Consider the following 25,012-nt stretch of genomic DNA (forward strand, 5'->3'; position numbering starts at 1 on the left):
AAAGTACCCAGCAGTATGGGGCAGCTGTGATTCAGGAGGTAGAGTGTGTTGTTCACTAATTGGAAGATCAGCAGTTGATTTCTCGCTCCTATAGTCTGGATGCCAAACTTCAAATTGCTCCCGAAGGCTGCGCTATTGGTGTGTGTGTGCAATGTCCTGATGAGCATGTTGGCACCTTGTGTGGCAGCCTCTGCCATCAGTGTATGAATGAATGAATATTGACATGTAGTGGAAAGCACTTTGAATGGTTGGAAGACTAGGAATAGGACATAAAATGATATAAATGCAGTCCATTTACTATATAAAGATATATTATCAAAATACTTCTCACATTTTTAATCATTCAAATCAAAAATATCTAATAATGTAATATATACATTAATAATATAAACCTGGCAGTAGCCATTCTGCAGCATAATGAATACTTCTTACTGAGACTTTTGCTGAAATATTTGCATACTGTATGTACGTATGCAGGATTTTTACTTGTAATGGAGTTTTTTTTCATTGTGCTATTGCTGCCTTTACTGAAAATCTAAATACATCCTTAGCCACAGACAAAAAAACAAAGATGAAAGAAATTACGTCTGCCAAGGCTGCACAAAAAATAGTTATTTTCATGAGATTAAATGAGATATCTTAATTTACATCTGGATAAGCATGAATATGTACATAGTGGCAGTTATTCTTCAATTTAAGTACAATAATAGCAGCAGCTCATGAGAAAGTAGTTGGAAATGTTTATTTATGGTATTTTTCTTTATTTATATGAGACAAATGAGACTGGACAGAAAATGCAGCAAGAGGTCTCCAGCATGACTCTGAAAGGGGACTTAATGAACCCATAGTGAAAATGTATAATCATGCCTTATCTTGCAATGTTAAAAAAACCATTACTGATCAAGATCCACATCTAACTTTAACTTTACCATGATCGCAACTGATGTCACTCAAAAATAGGTCAAACACATGACTCATTTATTTTTCTTCGTCATATGTTGATCTTGTGACAAAATGTCCTGCAATCAAGTACAAGCCTTTGATGTCCATGATTTACACAATAACCTCTAGTCATCAGTTCATTGCCTATGAGTCACTACCAAGGAATAAAGTCCGAGATATGGTCTGGATGATGAGATTTCAGCATGTTGAAGGACGGCGAGTTGCCTCAGTTTGTAAAAGTGCCAAGTTAAATGTAGTACATTGTTGAAAACATTTCCTCACATCCAAAAGGCTTCAACAGATCCAAATAATGTAAATCTCTGTGCGTCATTTACACCTTGACGTAACATGGGAGCTGCTGAGGTCACATACAGTATGAGTAATCTCAGTCATATGAATTGAAGCATGTACTGCCTTTGGAAATCACCTGGGCGGTGTGTTATCATTACAATTTCTAATGAAGAGGTGTGTCACAGGTTCCTGCCTAATATCCTTCACTTCTCTTTCAAACATATGTAGTTTCTATCCAAATTGTGAATATAGGAGTCATTTCTGTCCTTTAGATGTAGGTAGACTGGTAGTCATGATTTAGTGTGTTTGTTACTGTTGTTTGGGATTCCCAGTAATATAGAAATGACTATTCCTTGAGAATCTTGTGTGACATTACATTCACAATATTAGGAAAAATCAGGCAAAATAAGGCGTTTCTCATTCCTCGTAAACATGACTTTGGTTTGTATGTCAGATGAGCAAATTCAATTGAACAAAGGTGCAATTATCAAACATCTTTGGACCTGTGATCCCAGAGAATGACAAGTTCAGCAAGAGCTATGAGGTTGTAAGCAGGAGAAAGCTTCTCAAGAAAAAAACATCTCAAAAAATAAACTTCTGTTGTGTAAATTGGACTCTAAAGTGAGAACACATGCCGTAATGTAAGTTAAAACTGGAAGAAAATACTGTCCTAATTCTGAAGTGCTGCAAACGTCAAGAATGTATTTTTCTCATATTGAATGTGTTTTGTTTTGTGATTTTTACCCTTAGGGGTCACCATAGCCATTGACCATATGTATAAAATATTTCCTGCTTCCTGGATAGGACTGGATGTGAAAGCTGGCCACCAGCCAAATATCATTGCTCTGTACTGGAAATTCTGTCTATATTACTCACCAGTTTGGCAGCTGCCAAGCCTGTGCTGATCTAATGTTTTCCTTGCCTTAATCATTCCTCTTGTTCATACTGGCTATTAGAAGGTCCCTTGATAATGTACTTACAATGGGACAAAATCCACAGTCCTCCTTCTGTACAAAAATGTATTTAGAACTTTATCTGAAGCTAATATGAAGTTTCAGCCATCCAAAGGAGCCAAATAAGATAGATGTTGTTCAATATTATTCTTTTTAGCAGCAAAGTCCCTTGTTTTGTTACTATACTTCCACTGCAGCTCAACAGGGAAACACTGTCTGAGGAAGCAGAAAGAGGGAATTTAATGGTTTGATCACAAAAGCATCAGATTATCTTTTGAATGCATTTTTGCACAAAATGACTGTGTGGACACATTGTGGACTTTGGCCTCCATCACTTTCATTGAAAGCACATTTGAATATCTCTTAATTGTCAAAATGAACAGGAGAAATTATTACAGCAAGGAAAACCACCTTTCAGTGTTCATATGATGACCTGACTGTGGTTTTAATGCTCATTTGAAAAAAATGTGAGCCTGTCTTTCAGCTTGATCAGTCCACCTTAAAGTGACAGTCAAATTGCTGGGTGTGATGGTGTCAAATCACTGTTATGGGTTATATAATTACAAGTTTGAATAAGATTTGAATTTTTTTCATATGATTCAGCTTATGTTCATTTGAGTCTATCTGAGTTTCTTAATTACCTTCTTGAGGTTTGCTTAAGTCACATTAGTCACAAAACAAACCTCAAGAAGGTAATTAAGAAATTATTCCTGACTAAGAAATTGCTTAAGTCACATTAGTCACAAAACAATTTCTTAGTCAGGAATAATAAAGTACTCTATGGGTCTGATTTACTAACATCCCAAATAGTGGGTACTAAATTGCATGTGCGTTTCGTTTGCGTGTGTTTTGCGGGTGATCTACTAAGAATAACTGCTTAAATGACAACAGGTGCAACAGGGTGGAGACAGCAGTATTTAAATGAGGGTTTTGCGTGTCTTTATGGAGAATTTGGATGAGCAGAAAGCTGCAAGCACAAAATGAAATGTGATCAGGTTCTAGTGCAAGAGGTGAACAAGTATATTGAGTTATAACAAAAACAAATATTACCAGAAAAAACGACATATGGGAGATTATTTGTGACGAAGTCAATGCTGTTAGTAAAACCAAAAATATTCCACTCCAAAATTATAACACAGGTGGAAAAACCCCATCTTGTGCGTATTCTGTCATTGTGCCTCCGTCTCCTCCTCTCCACAGTAACAGCAGTCATCTGTGTGCAGTGCACAGCTGGTTAATACCTGCCCTTCAAAGGTATTATTTATAGACATAGTTAGCGTCAGAAAAAATACCTTCAGGTTTGGTAAATCACAATGCGTGTGCTAAATAACATATTTGCATTTTCTCCTCCTTGTATTTCGCACACTGGGGTTGAAACGCCCCATATTACATATTCATTATGGTAAATGTACTAAATGGACAGCGCGTACTATCTTGCGCAGTTGCAAGACGCAAACCTCAGTGCGCTGCGTTAGTAGATCAGCTTGCACATTTTTTGCGGGTGATGTCAAGTTTACACACGTTTTTACACACGCAAACCTTTAGTAAATCAGACTCTATATGTTTATTAGCAAGCTAAGAAATTGATGTCTTGACATCACTTGTGTGCTCTGTGCTTGGTAGGCTAAAATAACGTGCACCTTTTTGATCAAACTGATAACACACACAAACGTATTAGTTAAACCTTTACATTCATGAAGACTTCATTCTGCATTCACGACTGTGGTCTCCGGTGGCAAAGTGATTAATTAAGGAACACTTCCTGCCATGACTTAGTTGAATTGAGTCACTGCAAATAAATGTTTCAGACTTTAATCCAAGACAGAAACTGATTTTTTAAACACAATTAAGTACAAGCAAAACTCATTTCAACTCCTGTCAGTCAAGTTTAGGGGATTTAAAATGACATGAACTACAGCAAATACTAACTTATAGGCCAATTTGCAATTTTTTAAATTTCATCTGAACTAATTGCTGAATTATAAGAATGTTATCATCCCTTTAATGGATATATTTTGTGTGTGTGTTTTTTAAACAGCTTTATTGAAGCATACAAGTTTACAGCATCTTGTGTATAAAGCTTGGGTTTACAATGACAGACACACCAGGGAGACTAAAGTTTAAATAAAAAAACAAACATCTTGTAATGTTTACAGTGTTTACATTTTAACAGCTCTTTTGTTTGTATGTTCATATACTGAAGAAATGTATTGTTTGATATGGACAGTCAGCTCTGAGAAGTTTGGCTTACTGTTTAACAATTTGGATTTATGAATATAAAATTTGGTCTCAAATAGTAAATAATTCATCTTATAGAACCCCAAGCAGAGATTCCTGTCATATTCAGTGAATGCAAACAATACATTTGATCAAAATGGCAAAACGTGAGAGAAGATATGACCAGCTTTTGTATGGGCCAAAAACTAACATAACAATGTTTCCCTTTTTGTACTCTACTTTATTGAATAATACCAGTCATTCCAGTTCATAAATAAAAAATAAATAAAAAGATGTATGAAGAATATAAACTCATTTTAATAGAAACAAGGGACAATAAATAACTAAATGAATAAAAAGTAAACGTACAAGTGACAGACAGAATAGATTTTGATAACAGATACTTTTCATATTTTTTATACAGTGTAGAGACTCAAAATAATATTTGATTTCAATTAAAAATAACTCAAGTGATGGGGTTGTTTTGGACATTTTTAATTTGTGGGTATGAAATTTGTCCTAACAAAATAAAAAGGTTTATAATGCCAGAAATATTGATATTTGATACTCAAAACAGGAAATAATGCTTTTTTTTGTCATTACAAACATTATGTGACGTTTTAGTACGAAAAAGGACAATCCTTCAAAAATACAACACAAAATGAGCACCAGCAAAATAAATGAATAACTTCGTCTTCTTCAATTTTGCAATAAAAACAACAAAAATCATTTTTCATCTGTTTCTAAAAATCTAGGGAGGTGTACTGTGATTTGATAGATGTAATATTTTTAGATGAACTTCTCTAATTTTGTTTGATATTAAAAATGTGAAAGGAGCAGGCTTTACGTCAACTTGTGTCTTAAAAGTGAGAGTCCCAGAAAAATATTCCATGTGGTGTCGCTAATATTTCTGATTTGTTTGATTACAGTACATTTGTCACCCAGACACTAAATGCCATTTATATAAAGCTTACATTGAGGACTACGTATTTTGTGTTGATTTCTATAGCCTTTCATTAGGTCTAATAATCCACTAGAAATAGATTTAACTCATCTGTCATAAACTAACAGTCTGTCGTCAGCGTCTAAAAACCTGCTAAAAACGTATTATCGTGTTGGACGTTAACCGGAAGTGACGACGCGAAAGAAATATATATTTATTTATATTTTAATAAAGCGAAAAATCAATGTAGCTATTTTATAATTATTTTCATCTAAAAGGTAGTACAAAATGTGAGTTAGATCAGAAATAAAACAGTGATTTGTAAAAAATTATATTTGCGATAACAGAAAACCAGCTTGACCTCCTTACCCAGGATGCACTTCGCTCTTGCCATCTTGTCGAGGGGTAATAGAAGAGCGGCAGGCAGGAGCTAGCTGCCCCTTAGCTCTCTGCTGCTGTGTTAAAGGCTAGCTGCTAAGTAGCAGCTGCCAAAAAAGTGAGCTGTCCACACGGCGAGAGGCTCAACTTCACCGACTTTGAGACTCTTTTCTCGGTCAGCCGGTGGATTTTACCCCTGTGGATCTGTTAACACCGCGGTGGTAGGAGAACCCAGCTAACAGCAGCTAACTCAGCTGGTCGGTAAGAAATATCTATAAAGCAGAGAGGGAGAGCAGTGGGCTGAGAGACCGGGCCCGCCTCACACTAAAGTACCGGTGGCAGCTGCTGAACAAGAAGTTTCACCAAGGCCTGGTTGTAACTCTGCTGCCCAGACACAAGGGAGGCCGGGAGGGGTGGATGAGAGCCGCCTGGGGCTTGTGCTGGGACCGGATACCGCGGAGCACTCTCGGAGGGTCCGTCCTCTACTTGTGACACTTTTTTCTCCGACAAGTGAGAGGAAGAGGAACGGTATGGAAATTGTCCTGCGACGGTACGTGTCTGTGTCACATTACTGAAGACATTAGTCGCTTCTCGCTTCATCTGAGGGGGATAGACAAGGACTTGAAAGTCAGTCAACATGTCGAAAATGCCAGCAAAGAAGAAAAGTTGTTTCCAGATCACGAGTGTCACGCAGGCTCAGGTGGCGGCCAGCAGCATCACCGACGACACCGAGAGCCTGGATGATCCAGACGAGTCGCGGACAGAGGACGTGTCGTCGGAAATATTTGACGTTTCTCGGACTGACTTGGGTGTGTGTGACAGGAGTTCGTCCGAGGAAACCTTAAACAACGTTGGAGAGCCACAGGAGGGCCAGCCATCCGTGACAGCTCCTGTCAATGGGGGTCTCTCTTATAAAAGTATTGGCACTGGTCGTGTCACCCCACATAATTTAGGTGGAAGTGTGCCTGTGCCAGCTGCAGCTCAACCCTTTGTTCCCAGCTCGACCACCCATCCGTTAACAGTCACCAATACGGCCCCTGCAGCCACGGTCTCTACTAGTGTGGCTCACACAGCTCCTGTGAGCACGAGCTGTAGTTCTCGTTTCAGGGTCATCAAACTTGACCATGGCACTGGAGAGCCCTTCAGAAGAGGGAGGTGGACATGCACTGAGTTCTATGAAAGAGACTCGGATTCAAATATTAATCGGACTGTGGATAGCATAAAGCCAACTGTTACCCATGATCACAGTATAGACAGGGACAGTGGTCTTGGGGCCACCAGTAACTCTGTGATCACTAACAGTGCTTTCTCCTCACAGGCTTTGGAGAGCAATGCAGACAGCGGCTACTCAGTTGCACACGCCGCCCACCCCCAACCTTCAGAGCCTCTGCAGCAAGGCTACAACTCGGGCCCTCAGATTGGGAGCGGAGCAAGTGCCTTCCAGCCCACAGGGTATACAACTAAAGCATCACAGCTACCCCAACAGGCACAGGCCAATATGCAGCCTGGTGTCCCCCAAACCTTCCTCTCTAACAGCCTCAATGGTGTGCACCAAGTTGCCATGCAGCAGATGTCTGCCGTTATGCCTCCTGCCTCGCAAGCACAGCAGTTTACCTATACTGTTCATCCCACCGGCCTTTCAGCTGGCCAGCCGGAATATTGTCAGCAACACTTTGGCTCAAGCACTCAGAACCTTCCCATGACATCCCTCTCTGTTGGTCCTCCAGCTAGCCAGGGCCCCTCACCAGTAATCACCCCTGCTGGTCCAGGAACCCAGGGGCTGGGTGGGGAGGCAGCCTCTGCCCAGGGCCTCTTGCTGCACATGGTCAATGCATCAGCCATGGCCTCCATCCTTCCAGGAAGTGGTCATAAGCAGACTGTCAACCAGACTCAGCCTTCAGGAGGATTAGTCATTGCCCCTGCACCTTCCATCACCACCACCACATCCCACAGCAGTGCCCAGAACGTGCCTGCCACAGTGCCCATTACCACCAACACCCTTCTGGGTATGCCAAGTCAGGCACCTGGCACAGGAGGAATTGTCCAGGCCCAGGGAGCCCACGGAGGAGCCACCATAGCCCTTCTCTCTGGCTTCATTAACCAGGCAGAAGATGGTAGGCAGAAGTTTGATGCCCTACCTCAGTCCAATGTTGGTGTGATGCCAGGGAAAGATGGTGTGAGGGCTTTCACTACAGAGGGCCTCAGCCTGCCCACTCCTACTGTCAACAGCCTGTTTGGCATCCATATCACCATGGAAGGGGATGAGGACAGGTAAGACAAGAAATGTGAAAATGAATCCACACCTATAAATATTCTTTACTGTTTGTATTTGTTCAGTTGTGGGCAGTTGGTAATGAAGTAACACAGTATGGATGTCTGTTTGCCTTAGTCCTCGAGGAAAAAAAAATCTGAGGTGTTAACCTGGAGTAGCACTGACAGATTGGAGGAGGTATTAAGTGTGTATCTGGATGTTTGCCCTCATATCAAACATTCTTGTTGGATTCTGCAGCAGTGTGGTCATGCTTTACACTTCGCACACTCAAGGAGAACGCCTCTCCTTTCACCACTTCCAAAATTAGGCACGCTATGTAAGGAATTATTAGGTTATAATTAAAGAGTAATGAAACAAAATGCACATTTTTCTTAGTTCTGTTGAAAAGTTAGACTGATAGATTGGGAAGAAGGGGGGATTAGTGAGGTAGTGAGCCAAAGAAAAGTGGGAGAGACGGGAGGAGTTTTCTGTCTGTCATTAACAGGCAACCCACAAAACACTGGATGGTAACTTGCCTCTTTAGACACCCGCAACTCCTCCCTCAAGCCTCCATTCAAGTATACTGGCTGTTTGGGTTTAGGGGGGACGTTAACAAGCGCTTGGATAAGTTACAACATACGCAGTAGCTGTGTTTTGTTGCTGAGAGGGTATTAACTCCCTAAACGTAGGCGGCTATTTTTTATTCTCTTGTCTGTCTAGGAGAGATGGTTACTATCCTCACCCAGCCTTCCTTCCCAACTCCAAAACCTTGTAAATACCAACTCTTCTCTTGCCTACAGTACTCTTCTTCTTCTTCTTCTTCTTCTTCTTCTTCTTCTTCTTCTTCTTCTTCTTCTTCTTCTTCTTCTTCTTCTTCTTCTTCTTCTTCTTCTTCTTCTTCTTCTTCTTCTTCTTCTTCTACTAACATACACACTGCAGCTATTTTTAGGGTCTGTCGGATGGCTCTCACATAGTTTGAGTTGAAGTGTTGCCACTCTTTGCCACTCCAAGCAAGCAGAAGAGAATTGAAGAAGTGATGTCTTGAGCTAAGAATGACCTAGATGAGCACACACACACAAACACACACACACACATACACATACATATACACACACAAGTTCACAGTTTGTCCTGTATTTATGTAGGCCTTAGTGTTTATCAGTGTGCCCTGTTCTGTTCTTCTGTGCTTATTAAGAAAGGTGCACTTGGAGGAGGAAGTGTGTGTGTGTGTGTGTGTGTGTGTGTGTGTGTGTGTGTGTGTGTGAGGTTGAGGCCTTATTAATATTGCCCATAGTCCAGATATTTCTGTAGCTAATCATTGTTTATCAAGTAACTTTATCCCAGCAGCATCACACATGGGTTGATAATGTGTGGATGGCAGAAACAGTGTTTTGTTCCTGATTTCATGAAAAGAACAGCAAGTGCTTGTTTCCTAGTTATTTGTGTGTGTGTGTGTGTGTGTGTGTTAGAGATAGAGATAGAGAAAGGCAGAGCAAGAAGAGTGACATCAGTGGGTGCCTGCGTAGCTATGGTGATGCTGGCGGCAGGACAGGACGTGTCAGGGAGGTGGAGAGGACAGACAGATGGGCATGCAGACACACATCTACATTACACACACACCTGTGGCAATGGTAGCAAGCACGTAAGCTGCTGTGTGTGTGTGTGTGTGTGTGTGTGTGTGGCAGTGATGACGTTGCCAAACTGAATCAGCAGGATGATGTTTGCCGTATGCTCTGGCTCTCGTTTAGCCTTTCCATGATTTCCATGTTAACACATCAGCTTAAAGCTACCCTTACCTTTGTTACATTTTTCCACATTTTTTTGTTTAGGTTAAAATGCTATTAATAAGGTAATGGTGCTCTAAAATGTTAGAGATATCCACCAGGCATAGAAACTCATCATTATTCCATTCGGTCCGAATGATATGATTGGCTGAGCGACCTTCCGCATTACGTAATCGCGCACGCACCCCTAACTGGAAGAGAGTCTGTTGTGGATCCACGGCGTTATAATACATCCGTGATCCACGGAGATAGCCGTAAACAGACAGTAGTGATTGACAATGACCGACAAAAGCAGGCCACGGCTCCCACCTCCAGCCGCTCCAGCCAGGAAAAAGAAAACTATATCAGTAGTGCGCGTTGGTGGAGGGGAAGGGAGTGCGGGGGCGGGACATATGAGGGAGGAGGGGTTGTTGCTGTTCAAGTTTTTTTAAAGTGCTGTTTGAAATGCAAGAAAGGTAAGAGTCGCTTTAACTAAGTGTTGACTTGCTACTGATCTGTTGCTTCTGTTCTCTTCACACTTCCTTATTTTTCATGAGATGGTAAATCCCCCACAAACTTGGCTAAATTGGCTAAAATTTATTTCCCAGTAACATTAGATATTGGTGACTGAATAAGAAACGATCAAAATGTAAAAAAAAACATTATTATTATGATTTATTTTAGTTATTATTCTTTAATTTGTTATTTAGTTTAACTCAGATAATCTGCTTTCATTAAGACCTCAGGTGTGTGTGACAGTGACGACCCACTAATATTCATCAGATTTTCATTCAAATGTAGTCAAATCTTGATTGGTGCATGGCAGTACGTGACATGACATTTTTTCAGCTGAGCTCTTCCTTATTCCCTAATCAGTCAGAAGAGCACAGACAAAAACAGAAGTACAGAAAACTCTCATGTGAAATAACCAAAAGTATTGTGACTTTGGCAGAAAATGTGTTCATTTAAGTGCCTTTTGTCAAAAAACTGATTGGAGAAATAAAAGTTCATTGTTGAGATGTGAAGCTGTGCACTGTAAAATAATTGATAGTCCAGTAATTTAACAATTTATCATAGTTTCTGAAAGCTGAATCTGACACAATAAGTCCAGTTAACACCAAACGTGTTGCACTCATTCAACTCTGCAAGCTTGAAAAAGTTTACACAGGAAAAATAATTTCCTAAATGATTTTTTTCCTGAGGGTTTTGTGCCTTTTCCAAACTTGTGTGAAAAAAACCTCAGCGTGCTCATTAACTATAAACCAACCATATTGGACAGTGATCGTGAGTTGTAGCACATAATGAAAACTTTCTTGCTGAACTAAATAATGAAAGTAATTACAGTAGCAATAGTTGTAGTAGTTGCACTTATTGTTTTCCCCAAATATTCCTTTTCCCAACTACTGATATGCAAACCAAACCCCAGCTAATGATTCACAATTTTTAAAGTGTTGACCTTCTGTGTATATCAATACAACAAATATCTATCTTAATGGTCTTAAATGCCTTTACGTGTTGGTAGCAACTATACAATACTTCTATTGTTAATGTTGCTTTTCATAAAACAATCTACAGTATGTGAATTATTGCTGGTGCACATATGCACATGTATACAGTTCACACACATGTTGAATTGTACCATACCACTTTGGTCAACCTCAAATCTGGCTGTTTTGAGCGAGATTATGGGGTCTAGAAGCATAGTCATAATTTAAAGTATCAGCCGTTGTAATTAAAATGCCTTTTTGAGAATAACTTTCTTGTGAATCTTGACGAGGAGCAAATAAACAAACATATTTTAAGGAACACACCCCAATATAACAGGACACAGATTTTTCAAACTTTCTCCTCTTGTCAGAGGTGCGTTGTTCTGTGCAGAGGCTCGGCCTCGTAGGGGAATCTGTTCCAAGTTTCATTGTTTGGTTCTGTTTTGAATTAGAGTGCATCACAAAAGTGGAACAAAGCATTGTGGGGGTGGAGTTGTGAGATGAGAATGATTTCCCCTCAGCTTGGAGTGGTTAGCATCTCCGCTCAGCACGCTGCAGCTCTGCCAAATAAAGCGATGGAGCTGCCCCTGGGACAAATTGGTTTCCTTCAATAGGAGCACTTGGCCTTTAAGTATTATTTCCCAGGACAGACCACCCTCCCCTTCCCTTGTACAGTCTCAATCAGGAATGTTAATTATTAATTAGACACATTTTTATCAAGCTGCAGAACAATGACAGCTTAACTGTACCGTAGAGAGAAATGCAGTAAATTCTGGTGGACAATTCATTGTTTATAATTTCATTTTTTTTGGGAGGAGACTGACCTAAATCATGTAGATAATCCTGAGTGGTTATGTGGATGTACATGTGGATATGACTGAATAACAGGATCACTGATGAATTGTGTACATCCCAGTTATGTAATCTACTCACTTTCATTTCATGTATTGTTGCTGGTAAAGGTCATTGATGCATTATGAGCCACATGAGACATAAGAGGTGTTATGTACCCTTTTGTATATGTTGAGTCATGCTGCTTTTTTGATATCGGCACAAGTTTACTGAGCACTAACCACAATGTGCAGACCAGTCACTTATTTTCGAAGAAGTAGGAGTTTATGAGAAGTAAGAGCTTTGGCAGCGCCCTTTGGTACCACATTTGTTTCTTTTCCTGGATACATTTGCATAGTGGTATACATCCCTTTTTCACCACCTTTTACAAACTCTTGCTCTCATGTGACATTTCCTCTGCTGGTGTCTCTTGTATACACTCGCACACCCTCCACCTACCTCTACTCTCTGCGAAACAGCCTGACACATTTTCTTTTCTTGAGGCAGTTTCAGTGGCCAAGTCTTACTGGGAAAATGTTGACTTTTTTTCCAAGGCTAAAAATGTTGGTTAGCCCAGAAAAAGCCTCCAAAATGACATTTGTGACTTTTCACATTGTCAGTAAGATTGTAACAAGGAACTGTCTTGTGTGGGAAGCCTGCTGTTGACCACTAAGGAGTAGGAAATGCAAGAGCCCGTGTAAAGATTGTTGTTCCCATTCAGTGGAGGGATTTTGAACCCACCACCATGCCGTCCCAAGCATGGTTTTATAAACTTAAGGTCATTTCCGCCTGTCGCTCATATCAGCAAATACACACATATATCGATAGCTGCCATATGATGTCACCATGCATTTGTGGAAACTCAAATAGGCACAAGATGAATTTCACCCCACACACACGCTGAATGTCACACAATGTTTGTAATCTGATTGGAGGCTTTTTGAAAGGTCAGCCGCATAATTGGGTAAGTGCTCCGACTTGGTGGAACTTTGCAGTTGTCCACCTGTGCAGCCACTCAGAGCAATTGTCGCCACTGTTGGCTGTCATTTAAAGCAGCAGACATTTAATATATACAGTACGATTAACCCTGGATTGACTTAAAGCTTAGCAGGAGCTTATCAGGTATCTAGTTGGTTAGCTCTTAATGGCTCTCAGCTGACTGTGTTGTGTCACCACTGTATCGTTTCACCTATCAGCTGCACAGGAGCGGATGACTCAAAGGTTTAAAACCTTGTATTTTTCTGAAGTGATTTTCTTTTCCGCATGTATTTGCATTCTGAGCACAACAGGGAAGTGTGATGAAGCAATACAAGAGGCTATCGTGAGAGAATTATCACATTGCCATCATTAGGCCATAAATCTGAAGTAAATTTCAACACATTGTATTTTGCTCTGTTCCCTTGAGGATAAACTTTGCCGCTCTGCTCTCTCGGTGTCTTCATTATTTAGTGTTTGCCTGCCTCTTAAATTCATTCAAACTTGAGTAGACTCTCATAGATCTTACTGCACGTCTAAAAAGGTTATATTTATATATCACACATCTTGCACAGCATCATGTGTTAGTCTTTACATATTGAGTGTGGGAAGTGTACATTGTAATCATCATCCTTCCACACACATAATCGATCTTATTTATGAACTTGGAGCATGTGAGAGACACTGTGTTTTTCTGAACGTCATTTGTTGGACAGCCGTTGATTTTGGCGGTGTTGACTTTGACACTTGTGAAGTCACATGTTTGAGCCACTAGACACATGACATTGTTTAGACAGAGAGATGTTAGGTTTTTGATGGGAGCTCAGGATAAAATAAAGAGCCGGCAGCCACCTTATATTTCTGTAGAAGAGCCTGCCTCCATTGTTTGTTGCCTGAATGTGCACATGTTCAGTATTTGCACTGTTGCGCCTCCCTCCATTTTACCTCTTGGCAGCTTGACAGTTTCACACAAAGAAGGGGGGTGGCAGTCAGACTTGGGAGGGGGTATATGTGTGTGTGTGTGTGTGTGTGTGTGTGTGTGTGTGTGTTGGTTGTAGTTAGGATGTACAGGGGTTTATTTCTTGTCTATATTCAAGAGCATGGCCTTTCAAGTTGAGAGCATGACTTACTGATTTCACATTGAGATTTTGTGATTCTTTCCCTCAAAACCCTTTTAGATTTGCTCTGCTTCTGCTCAAACTTCAAGCTTGCTCTCAGATGTGTTGTTGCTTGCACAGATTTCCTGTACGCCAGCTCCATCTCCGTCTCTTCTTCATGCACTCTGACTGCTTCTATGCACGCATGAAACGTCTGCGCCCTGTCTGATTTTGTCCAAACCCCCAACCAACAGAAGGCCTGGTGTTGTGTTGATCCATGAAATGATCCCTGCATCCTTACGGGTGTGTATGCTTCATTTCTTAGAGCATCCACTCCCACCCTCCAGGGCTTTATTATATGTAATTCCCTTGCTTTCTTTAGGACTTTTGGAATAAAAGGACAGTTAATGTACAAACCAGCGCCCACACATTTTATTTTAACATAATATGTGCAAGCAACATGTTATTTGAGTGCACGCATATAGTTTGGGCAGAAGCAGAGCAAATCTAAATACAAGTAGGGGCTATTTATTACACAATCTAAACGTGAAATCAATAAATCATGCTCTCAAATTGAAAGACTGTGCTCTTGAAAAAAGAGAGGGGGAAAAAAAGCTCCGTAGGGATGCTACGGAGCCTGGAAATAAGGGAGCAGCTTATTCCACAGATAGCTGACCTGCCTTAACTTTCAGGGGACAAATTCCAAGAGCCCTGACCTGAATGGCTGTGATTGTGGGACGCCTCAGGCGGGCTGCAGACCATGCAGACGGGTCTTCACCAGCGCTGTTTTTGGGCTGGACCACTGGCCTGTCTCCTGTCTGTCTCTCTCTAATGGGTCTGCTCTGTCTCCCTCTCCCATTTTATTTTTGTCTATCCTTAACTGACCTATTAGCACATACACAAACACTCAGTGGTTTGAAACTGCTAGTGCCATTCATCGCTTGTCATTCACATGTCAGTGTCTTTTCAGCTTTAATTAATCCTGGGATTTGTGTTTTCATCAGATGCTTTAGCTCGTACTTAGATTTCTCTTCCCTTTCCTTTTTTTAAAAATGGGGTGAAAGTTTTAGTGTTGAGCAATCATCAACGTGTTTCCTGGAACTACTCTTATAGTGCTCATCGATGACTTTCAACCAGCTTGGTCCCAAGGACAACACCGTGTTCCCGCACAGGCACAGAACAAAAAAAACAACAAAAAAAACCCAAACTCGTCTTTTTGTGATGTTAGTTTTACAGTTTGTTGCACTTTTCCCCTTTCTGTAAATTTTCAAACATCTGAAGAGGCCAGTGGTGTGAGGCAAAGTGGTTAAATAAGTTAGCATAGCAGGACCCACCCTGTTATCTCAGCAAGATGTGGTCAGGGGATCATTTCCAATTAGAGTGGACCTGCCAAAGCAAGTAAACAACCATGCTCCTGGCGGCTCACCATAACTAACTCAGCTTGTGCTGGAAGGAAGGCCGTTGAATCAGCCGCAGAGTATGTTGCTGGCAGTTCCAGGAATGAGGACTGTGTGTGCAAACTGCTGGTGTTTGTTGTCTTTTCCAAAATAGTCTCAATACAGAACAGGTTAGACCCCTCTTTACGAGTGGTGACATTATGTAAAGTATGCACTGGCTCCTTTCAAAGGAAGCCCTCAGACCAAAGAGAGAAGCTGTTGACAGGTCCTTGTTACCAGTCTGTACTTGCTATAATGGAGAGGAGGGGGTCATGTTGAGCTGAGGAAGAGTGTGATGTTCCAGTGTATGTTTCATACCTTCAGCTCGAGATGTGACCAGTCAATCACTGGTGAGAATGTGATCGGTCGCAAATATATTGACCGAAACTATTATAAGGTCTACAACTAAGAATCATTTTCATTATCAATTAATTTGCAGATTATTATTCTCAATTATTCAGTTAATAATTTTGCTGATAAAATGCCTGTTACAACTTTTTAAATCCCAAGATGACATCATCTTGTTCTGTCCAATCAGTGGTCAAAGATATTGAGTTTACCATGATGTGTGACATAGAAAAGCTCCATTATTGCTACTGTATATTAAAACACGTGTTCTGTGTCGGCAGTGCCTTTCATCTGTTGCCACAACGAGAGGTAACACAACTAACTTGTTTGCAAGTTGCAAAGGCTTCTGAAATGTTTTTTTTGTTTTGGACGACATTCACATCTGGCTTTGCATTCGTCGTGCTGAGCTGTGTGGTTAGTTGTGTTATCTCTCGTTGTGGCAAGAGATGAAAGGCACTGCCGACACAGAACACGCGTTTGGTCGACATCATCCTTCTTGTAACCGAAATAATTCCAGATAACTGACGTTGCTTTTCTTTTTGGCAACAAGTCTTCATTTTCGTTGTTTTTTTTCTCTTGTTTGTTGCTCATTTTGCAATCGTTGTTGTTGTTACCGTTAGCGTCAGCGACTCACTCCATGTGCAGGGGGGTGGTTTCCTCCTCTCTGATTTTGATTGGCGGCCGTCAGGGTAGTCTGCTTGGCAACTGAGTAAAGAACGAATGTGATTGGTGGATCGCTGCACAGCACACGCAGAGTCTACATGCAGTGTATATCAGTCAGCTACCCTTGAAATTAGAGGAGTTCATTGGCCTCCTACATCGCAGGCTCTGCAATGTGACTATCGCGCACACGTACATCACGATGACGATGCTCAAACGTTATATCGTGCAGCCCTACTCCAAACTTAATGAGAAACAGCAACTAGAGAATATTATAGTAGAATGTCAATTTTCCGTAGCCTGGGTATACCCATGCTCTCATTCCAGTGAGATTCTACTTCGCTCAGAAAGTTAGCATGGCCACCAAGACAAAATTTTCGCTTGAGATAGGGAACCAATCACAGAACGGGGAGGCGGGCTCAAGGCGATGACGACCGTAGAGCGACTCTGTTTACATCCAGCATGGCGGCCACGGAGGTGCAGCAACCGTTCAAAGCAGCAGTAGATTGTGTACTAAATAAATTGGAAGGCAAGTTCACTTCGACAATAGAACAAAAACTTGCGCTACATGATTTTTCCTTCATAAAAAGATGTGTTCACGCTGCTCCCTACAGGCTCTGAATACGTCATCGTGTATCGTTGATATGATTGGCTGTAAGTTTGTCCAGTAGTGTACAGAAGCATTTGATCGACATTCGTTGATCCCGCCTCAAATACGAGGAAATGAACGGCTCCTCGCCAGACCCTACCTCAATCTCACATGAGATTGAGACGCGGTCTGGTGTTAGCCAGGCTAAATTTTCCACCCATCGAGTAACAATCACTGCTGCTGTACACTTGTGTTTCGAGTGGCTCAGGGTACTTTAACTGGCCTGTGTGGAAGTCATTTTCATACTACAACAGCATTTTTAAAAGGTGTTACTGCTAATCTTGATGAAGTTCACCCACGCTAAGCCCCTGTGCCCTCCAGCTCTGCTCTAACTAGCTCACTCTGGCTGCTTCTTGTCACACTGACATGTAGTTACTCATGTTGCTGCTGACCTAAAACTGCAGCATGGTGTGCCGTGAACAAATTTGAGTTATTCCTGTATTTTGTTCAGTGGTGATTGTCAGTTTGTGGTGTTTTCAGCCCTGGGCAAAAAAACAAAACAAAAGAGCAACTCAGACACGGGATCAAAAACTCATTGACACACGCCCAAAATACATTTGAACTGTCTGACTGTAAGATATTTAAGTATATTTAAAACAGCCTTCCTGACAACTGTGGTGCTTCCTCAGCTTATCATGTAATGTATTTCCGACTTTGACTCTCATTATGTAGGTTTACAGTAAAGTCAGATCTTCTGATACAGAATTGAGGAAGTGAAAGAAAAAAAAGGTTCAGTTTATTTATGGGGTGTTTCTTTGCGCTTATCGGATGCTTCAGTATCCTTCTCTTTCTGGTAGTCCCTCTGATTCATTGTAATGATAATGATTATGAAGAGTAAAACACTATAGAGAAGGGAAAGAAGATGGAAAATTCAACTCAATTGGGGTTAAAGCAGTTGTAAGGTGATTCAGCAGTTCTGGGACAAAGCCTTTCTGTTGAGGAAGGCTTTTAAGGCTGACCACAGATCATAGTTTAGTCCTTAGGCATGCAGGAGAAGAAGATTTGACTGGAAGGCTGTGAGATGCTTCAGCTTTAAATAAGCTAACAAGCAAGTGCTATAGAAAATGTGGAGTGTTACAGCCATTCAGTCTCCCAGAGTGGGAAGCAAGAGTCGAACAACAAGGTTTCAGAGCCTTGGGCCCCCTGGAGCCTGAGATGTCTGAATAGTGAGTAATGAGGATGTGTGGAAAGCATGGCAGGCAGCTGCATTTGAGTCATCCATCCTCTCTCTGCGCTCCCGCTTGCTTTCAATGGGTGTCGTCGACTGATCTGGCTCAGTGGTGTCTGTGACTTTTCATCTGTTCTCTCAAGTCCTGTTTGTGTTTGTGTTTGTGTGTTATATGAAAGTGTGGGACTGACTGAGAAAGTTTAAGAGAGGCTCAAAGTTGACAAAAAGAGTGAGTTAGAAATTTTAAGGGGGGTGCTCATGTTTGGCGTCTTGTTGGCGTCTCCACAGTCGGGGAGTTTTTTTTTTTCCTTTTCTTTTCTTTTCCTTTTTCTGTGTCTGTCTCAACTTCCAGTCACTGCCAATCCCTCCTTGTCCTCTTCCCAAGGGGGTGTTAACTCTTTCTGCACAGGAGCCCAACACACAGTAAGACTAGGATGAAACCGGGTTAAGATTCCTCAATTATGACTACAAAATAATCCTGATACTAATACCAATATTTGATCATGGTAATTACATATAGGAACATATATATAATAGCACTTCTGTCTTCCTATGTATGCTGCTCACTATATTAGCTGCAGCAGCACTTTCTGATCAGCGGCGTAATACAGTGCACGGCATGCGTAGGAATACAGAAGCTCTACAGTTGAGAAATGTAGCGCCAAAAGAAAAAGGCCATCTCAAGGCAAGGTGAAGCGGTGAACATATTCTAATTATAGCATCCACTTAAACTGATATTGATCTTTTTAGGTGGCTAAAATATGTTTTGCTGCTGGCCCTGTCCAAAGCAGTACAGTGTTTAGCTTCTGTGTCGATACTCCTGTCTGCTTCTCCAAATAGAGGGGGTGTAGACTATGGATAACTACCTCATACAACCCCATTCAGAAAATCGGAACTATTTTTAGTGTAACTATGAATATGTGTCGCTACAGGAAGTAGTCAGTATATTAGACTAAAATGATAAAGATCTAAAATGGGCATGTACCAATTCTGTTTCAAAAATGAAAGTTAGTTATTTATATTTTTCTTAATATTCTATTTTCTTATAGTTATGCTGTCCTAGTGTTCCCCTCTGCCTGTGTAGATACAGCAGTGTTTCTTTACACAAGATTTCATCAAGTAAGGAAACATGAGCAGACGATGCTATAAAGGCTAACTCAGGTCATATCTGCTCTGCAAGTTGAATTAAACATCCATGCAGGCAATGCAAATTCTTCAGGGTGCTCTTAAGCTGAGAAACACACAGGTTTTGTAAGAACCTCAGTTTCCTGCTTTGCTTTGATGTCTGCTTTTGTATTCTGTCAAGCACTTCCTCCAATGACTTCTTCCTCTCCTTTTTCGCAACTCTACTTTGTCTCAATAGTCTCCTCTCAGTGGCATTGAGAGACTCTCTGCCACCTACCTACATTCCCCCGGGCCTTACAACGAAACAGGCTGTTGCAAGGAACGGACGTGAGTCATTGTGGCTGGTTAAACTTGATAACGGTTTATTCACTTCGAAAAGGGGATGTTGAACAGATAGCACCTTTGCATGTCGCTGAATCAGGTTGGATTTGTCATGAACTCCAGTGAGAACATCCAGATGATGATATCATTTATCCTCTGAACTTCCCACACATGATTTCCTCTTATTGTGTGGATAAGTTTACTTGTGTGTGTGCATGTGACTACTACCATATAATAAATTTTATGACTCTTTCTTGAACTTATTTCATCAGGAAGTTCAGATAAACAAAGGTTTTTGTAAACCTCAGTCCTGTACTCTGAAATCACTTGAATTCCTCAGTGATTCATCAGTCTGTCATTCATCTTTTCTCTCGTGTTCTTATTTATCTTCAAGCTGTGAAATAAGAAAAGAGGTAAAAAGCAACTACACATGTTTACTCAAATACTAAACAGATTTCTAAACAGTTTTTGTTGACACTTCTTACCGAAAGTCATGGCATATGTCCTTAATGTGTAACAAATATCTTTTAATTTCTACAGTCAGTACTCTCACTTTTTTCTTTCACTGCCCTGCCACTCTGCCACCCTCAGCTCTGTCCTAGAATGAGGTCAGCCAAAAAACTCCATACCAAACAACGGAAAATATTCTGTTACCACTTCCTGTGCTGTCGATGAGTACACCCTCAGCAGACAGCCAGCAGCTGAAACCAGGAAGGGCAGTGCATTGGCATTTTATCAATGAGCTACATGAGCACTAAACATGCTTGACAGTGTTACAGCCCCTGAAATGTTAATTTTCATGGCCGTGAGATGCTGCCAAGGACACTTAAACTTACTAATGGGTAAAACTTGATATTGAAAGCCAGATTTCGTCTCTCTGCATTCTGCAGAAATTAGTATCACACCACCAGTGTCCTCATGTTGGCAGCATCTTGTTCCCCTCTCGGTATTAACCTCTTCTCCCATACAGAGACTTGTGGAAGGCGCCTGTATCAGTGTGTGTTTCTCATACTATAGAGAGCTTTAGATCCAGGAAAGTTTACCTTAGGTCGATCAATGTAATGCCCAAAAGACACACCCAGAGTACAGTATGTAAAATGAGTCAGTTGCGATTTGTCACAGGAATCTGCTAGTGTTTGTCTGCACCGAGATATGAATACCCAGGCAACCAGTAATACAACAGCTGGAAAGACCTTGGAACAAAGCCAGAGTGTGGTATTGAGCAGTTGCACTAACATACACTTAACATGGTTAGAAGAAAGATCCTTCTGGGGCCATGTAGAGAAAAAGAAAAAGCTGTACAGTAATGCTAGGTATGTTGGCTAAAATTAAACTTTACACCAAATGGCTAAATTAATCATTTAGTCTAGAAAATGATAAAGAAATACTGATAAAATGGTATTCATAAGGCCACTGTAATATCTTCAGTTTGCTTGTATTGTCTTAGTCTAACATGTAAAGATATTTAATTGAATATTGTGTATGACAAGGAAAAACAGCAAATTGTCAAACTTGAGAATCTGGAACAAAGAAAGTTTCTGCTTCTGCTTTAAAAAATGATCAAAACTATTATCGGATTATCAGAATAGCTGCAAATTAACTTCTGTTGATCAACAAATTGCTTAATTGACAAATTGGTGCAGCTCTACAATGGTGTAGTATTTATTGTATGTGCAAACATTTCCATTGTAATCCGGCCATTATATTAATAACAGCAGTTGTGGTGGGGGTGGGGTGGTTTTATTGGTTTTCCTGGATATAGGCCCATAAAACTTAATCTACCTATTAATCCGTATAAACAGTTACGGTCAAAAATGTGAGTTAGAGTGACTGGATTTCTTCTGTACTAAGAATTCAACAGTATGTTTGGTGATTTTAGTTCATCATGTGTTGTGTCCCACTCCGCACGTCCCCATACTTGAAGTCAGGTCTGTGCTCTTCAGTTGCCCGGCCTGCCTGCTCGACCCCAGGGGAAAGTCACTGGAGAGTGACGGGACAGTGTTGTTACTTAGCAGCTGACAAGCAGAGACAGAAGCTGTGTCCCAACTCAGGGGCTGCATCCTTCTCAGGACCCGGCCTTCAAAGGCGACTCCTTCAGAGGGTTCGGAGGGACCTCTGAAGGATGCATCAACCGTTGTTAAATAGGACAGTCTGGCCTCTGGAGGATTTCCTGGTTGCGTCACCAGATGTTCCCGCCATTACCCTTACGTCACGATTTCTGAACCCCAGCCCGCGAAAGTAAGAGAGAAAGAACAAAAGGAAGTGAAAGAGTAGAAAGAAAGTTTAAAAAGTGATTGAGTCAGAGCAATTTTTGATTTTATTTTTAATCTTCCTTGTTCCGGAGGAAGAGGAAAAGCGTCTCTGTCAGCTGCTCATTTTTTTCCGTGATTGAGCATTGGCGTGCAAAGGATCTTGGGATATGGGAGGCCGCGAACGATAGTAGCGATGTATCCTCCAAAAACAGGGAAAAGAAGGCTGCATTCGAATCAGCCTTCTAATTGGGACAGCCTTAATGCGGCGTTGTGACGTAATCTGCCTTCCAATGTGTCCTTCGAAGGATGCAGCCCCTGAATTGGGACACAGCTAGAGACAGACCTGCAGGGTGAATATGGCGTAGTTCACTGGGCCAGCGTCACGCTCCATGAACCAATTCTACACTTTATTTAACCGGCTGAGTCAAAGAACTTGAACTCTGCTCAGTGAAATTGAGCAGACAGAGCGGCTTCGTCGCTTTAGGCCGACGTTATCAGCTGCCACCCAGCTGAATGAGCCACCCCAGATTTTGAAATAAACTGACTCATCATTACTCATGGTAACAATTATGTGCAACCCGAGCAGAAATGAACACACTCTGCTTACGAGAATGCTCACATTAGTGTGACATATTTTCACTCGTCTTTCACTGTCTACATGTTTGTTAGTCTTTGTTGAAGTTTTGTAGTCTGCCTTAAACACTGCTGACGCCTGAACTGTGATCTTGTTTACTGAAGTTTTTCAAAGTTGGATCACAGATATCTGAACAAGCCCCTCTCCCATTGGAGAGTGGGCGGGGTCGTGTTGTCAGCGATGATTAGCTGCACAGCTGGGACTCTGCCTAACTCGGGTATGGCTGCAGGCTTGGCCCCATGCAGGGGGTCATGTCCCTGTTTGCTATTGAACCTCTTTTTCTCTCTCCCACGGCATCTACTAATCACTGCATTATGAGAAGAACTCCTCCAACTGCAGGGTCACATCTCATTCCTCCTTCAAGATTATTGACCCTCCCCCTGTGTAAAGCTTCAACCATAAAGCTCCGCAAATTAAACTTGTTTTGTGGAGTATGAAGAGCATATACAGTGGTCGTATAGTCATATCTGTGTATGGATTATATCTGCTTGATTTTCTGTGCGTGCAGGAACATCAAAGGGCCTGCAATGTATGAAAAACAACTTGAGGAACACAAGGGGCTCGCACTGCTTTGCAACATGTTTTGACCATGTATACGGAGTCAAGACCTCTTGTTTTTAAGTTATTTTAAAGGAAGGAAATGCAATTTTCGTGCTTTTCATTGGAAGCAGCAGCTCTCCTCAAGTGACCCGAGGGAGCATGTGTTCATTCAGACCCAGTCGTTCCTGCAGCAGCCCTTTTCAGAGGCAGCTTAAAGACTGAATAGGGTTTACAGGCAAAATCCCACTTGATACTCTATTCTTCACCCTGTGTATGTTGTGCTATGATTGTGAACCTGTCAGAGCATAGGGATTTTTATGGGCATACTTGTTTTTACAAATTCCTGTTCCACAATAGAAGAGTTGGAACATCATCAAAACCTTATTGGCATGTCATTGTGATTGTATCAAATGTAATACACTGTTTTTGAGTGACCTTTTTGTCTAAGCACATTGTCATCACATCAAATTGTGTAATATCCCGAACCCATGTTTAGTTTTGCATGTTTGACTTGACAGGCTCGGTTTGTGTGATAAAGGACATTAACATAGCTTCTTTGTTGACTTTGAGTTTTTTTAACTTCTAAATCCCTTGTCAGGCACACATCATGAGACCTGGCAACAGCCTCTCTGATCTGACAGTATGCCGCTGTAGGCTGATATTCACTTTGTCAGTGCAGCATATTGTTTGATGATGCTTTAATCCAAGATATCTCAGTGCAATGACATTTATGATCTGCGTGGGTGGCAGAAGTCATAAACCTAACACCTTCTCATTTGCAGTGTTTGTGCTCTGCTGTAGCTGTTACAAAAAATGTGTATTCATTTAATTTTTCCAAACCATTACGTGATGAAATTGATTGCACTTTTTTTCAGCAATCTGACATACTTTCAGAAAGCCAGAATCAGGGAACTTTACGTTGATTGGCAGGTTCATAAATAACTTTGAACTCTTCCTGGAGTCACGCAAACAGTGGGTGAGCAGTTGTCTGCTTTTCTTAGCAGCTAATTTATGAAAAAAAAAACAGTCAATTCTGAACTTGATTGACAGAAATTCACCTTAAGGTCAAGTGCAGTCATGTGCACATCAGCTAAATTCAAGAAAATAGCGTCCTAAATTAATGCCTGAGGTGTGCATGAGACTTCCTGTCACGTTTTTCTAGCATGTTTGACTCTGGGCTGTAGGTCAACCAGATAAGACGCTATGTTTATGAACCTGCAACCTGACCTGGCAACATTCTTCCTCTTAACTTTTTAAGCACTAAGGAGCTAATTTGACTGTAACATGTTAACATTGCCTCAAGCAGCAATGTTAATCCACCCACGCCACCAGGCCACATTTGTTGGGGTTGAAAAGTGCAGCGTTTCTCTGTTTGTGCATCAAGTTACTCTTCAAAGGACGTGTAGTGAAAGGTACTGTTATAAGTAGTGTGGCTCCTCTAAGGACTTAAGGCCGTGCGTCATTTATGTGTGCAGAGAACGAGCAGAAGAAAAGGTTAGCAGTAAGTTATCAGTTTGCCAGTAAATGTCCAGGGCAGGCTAAAAAAGTGAAAGGGGTTAGCCTAACCTGGTCAGGCTCACTTAAGGTGGACTGACCTTTTAAGGTGGACCAGCTATTCACAGCTAACAGAGAAATGTGTGGCTGCTGAGTCTCTCCCACGTTTTTAAAACAAAAGGTTATCACAGACCTGCCAACGCCAGAGGAATCTTTTGATTGCTACTTTGGTGACCTAGATTTGTCAGATGTGAATC

General features: G+C 41.2%; 1 protein-coding gene across 1 annotated transcript in view; it reads left to right on the top strand.

Moving 5' to 3' along the window:
• Positions 1-5,738: 5,738 nt before the first annotated feature.
• tsc22d2 (TSC22 domain family 2) overlaps positions 5,739-25,012 on the top strand; it is a 36,843-nt gene continuing 17,569 nt past the window's right edge. Inside the window, exon 1 of the mRNA XM_053322188.1 lies at positions 5,739-7,995. Coding sequence (XP_053178163.1) covers positions 6,362-7,995 — 1,634 coding nt within the window. The 5' untranslated portion in view covers positions 5,739-6,361. The remainder of the gene's footprint in view (positions 7,996-25,012) is intronic.

Source organism: Scomber japonicus, chromosome 7 (assembly GCF_027409825.1).
Source record: "Scomber japonicus isolate fScoJap1 chromosome 7, fScoJap1.pri, whole genome shotgun sequence".
Taxonomy (NCBI): domain Eukaryota; kingdom Metazoa; phylum Chordata; class Actinopteri; order Scombriformes; family Scombridae; genus Scomber; species Scomber japonicus.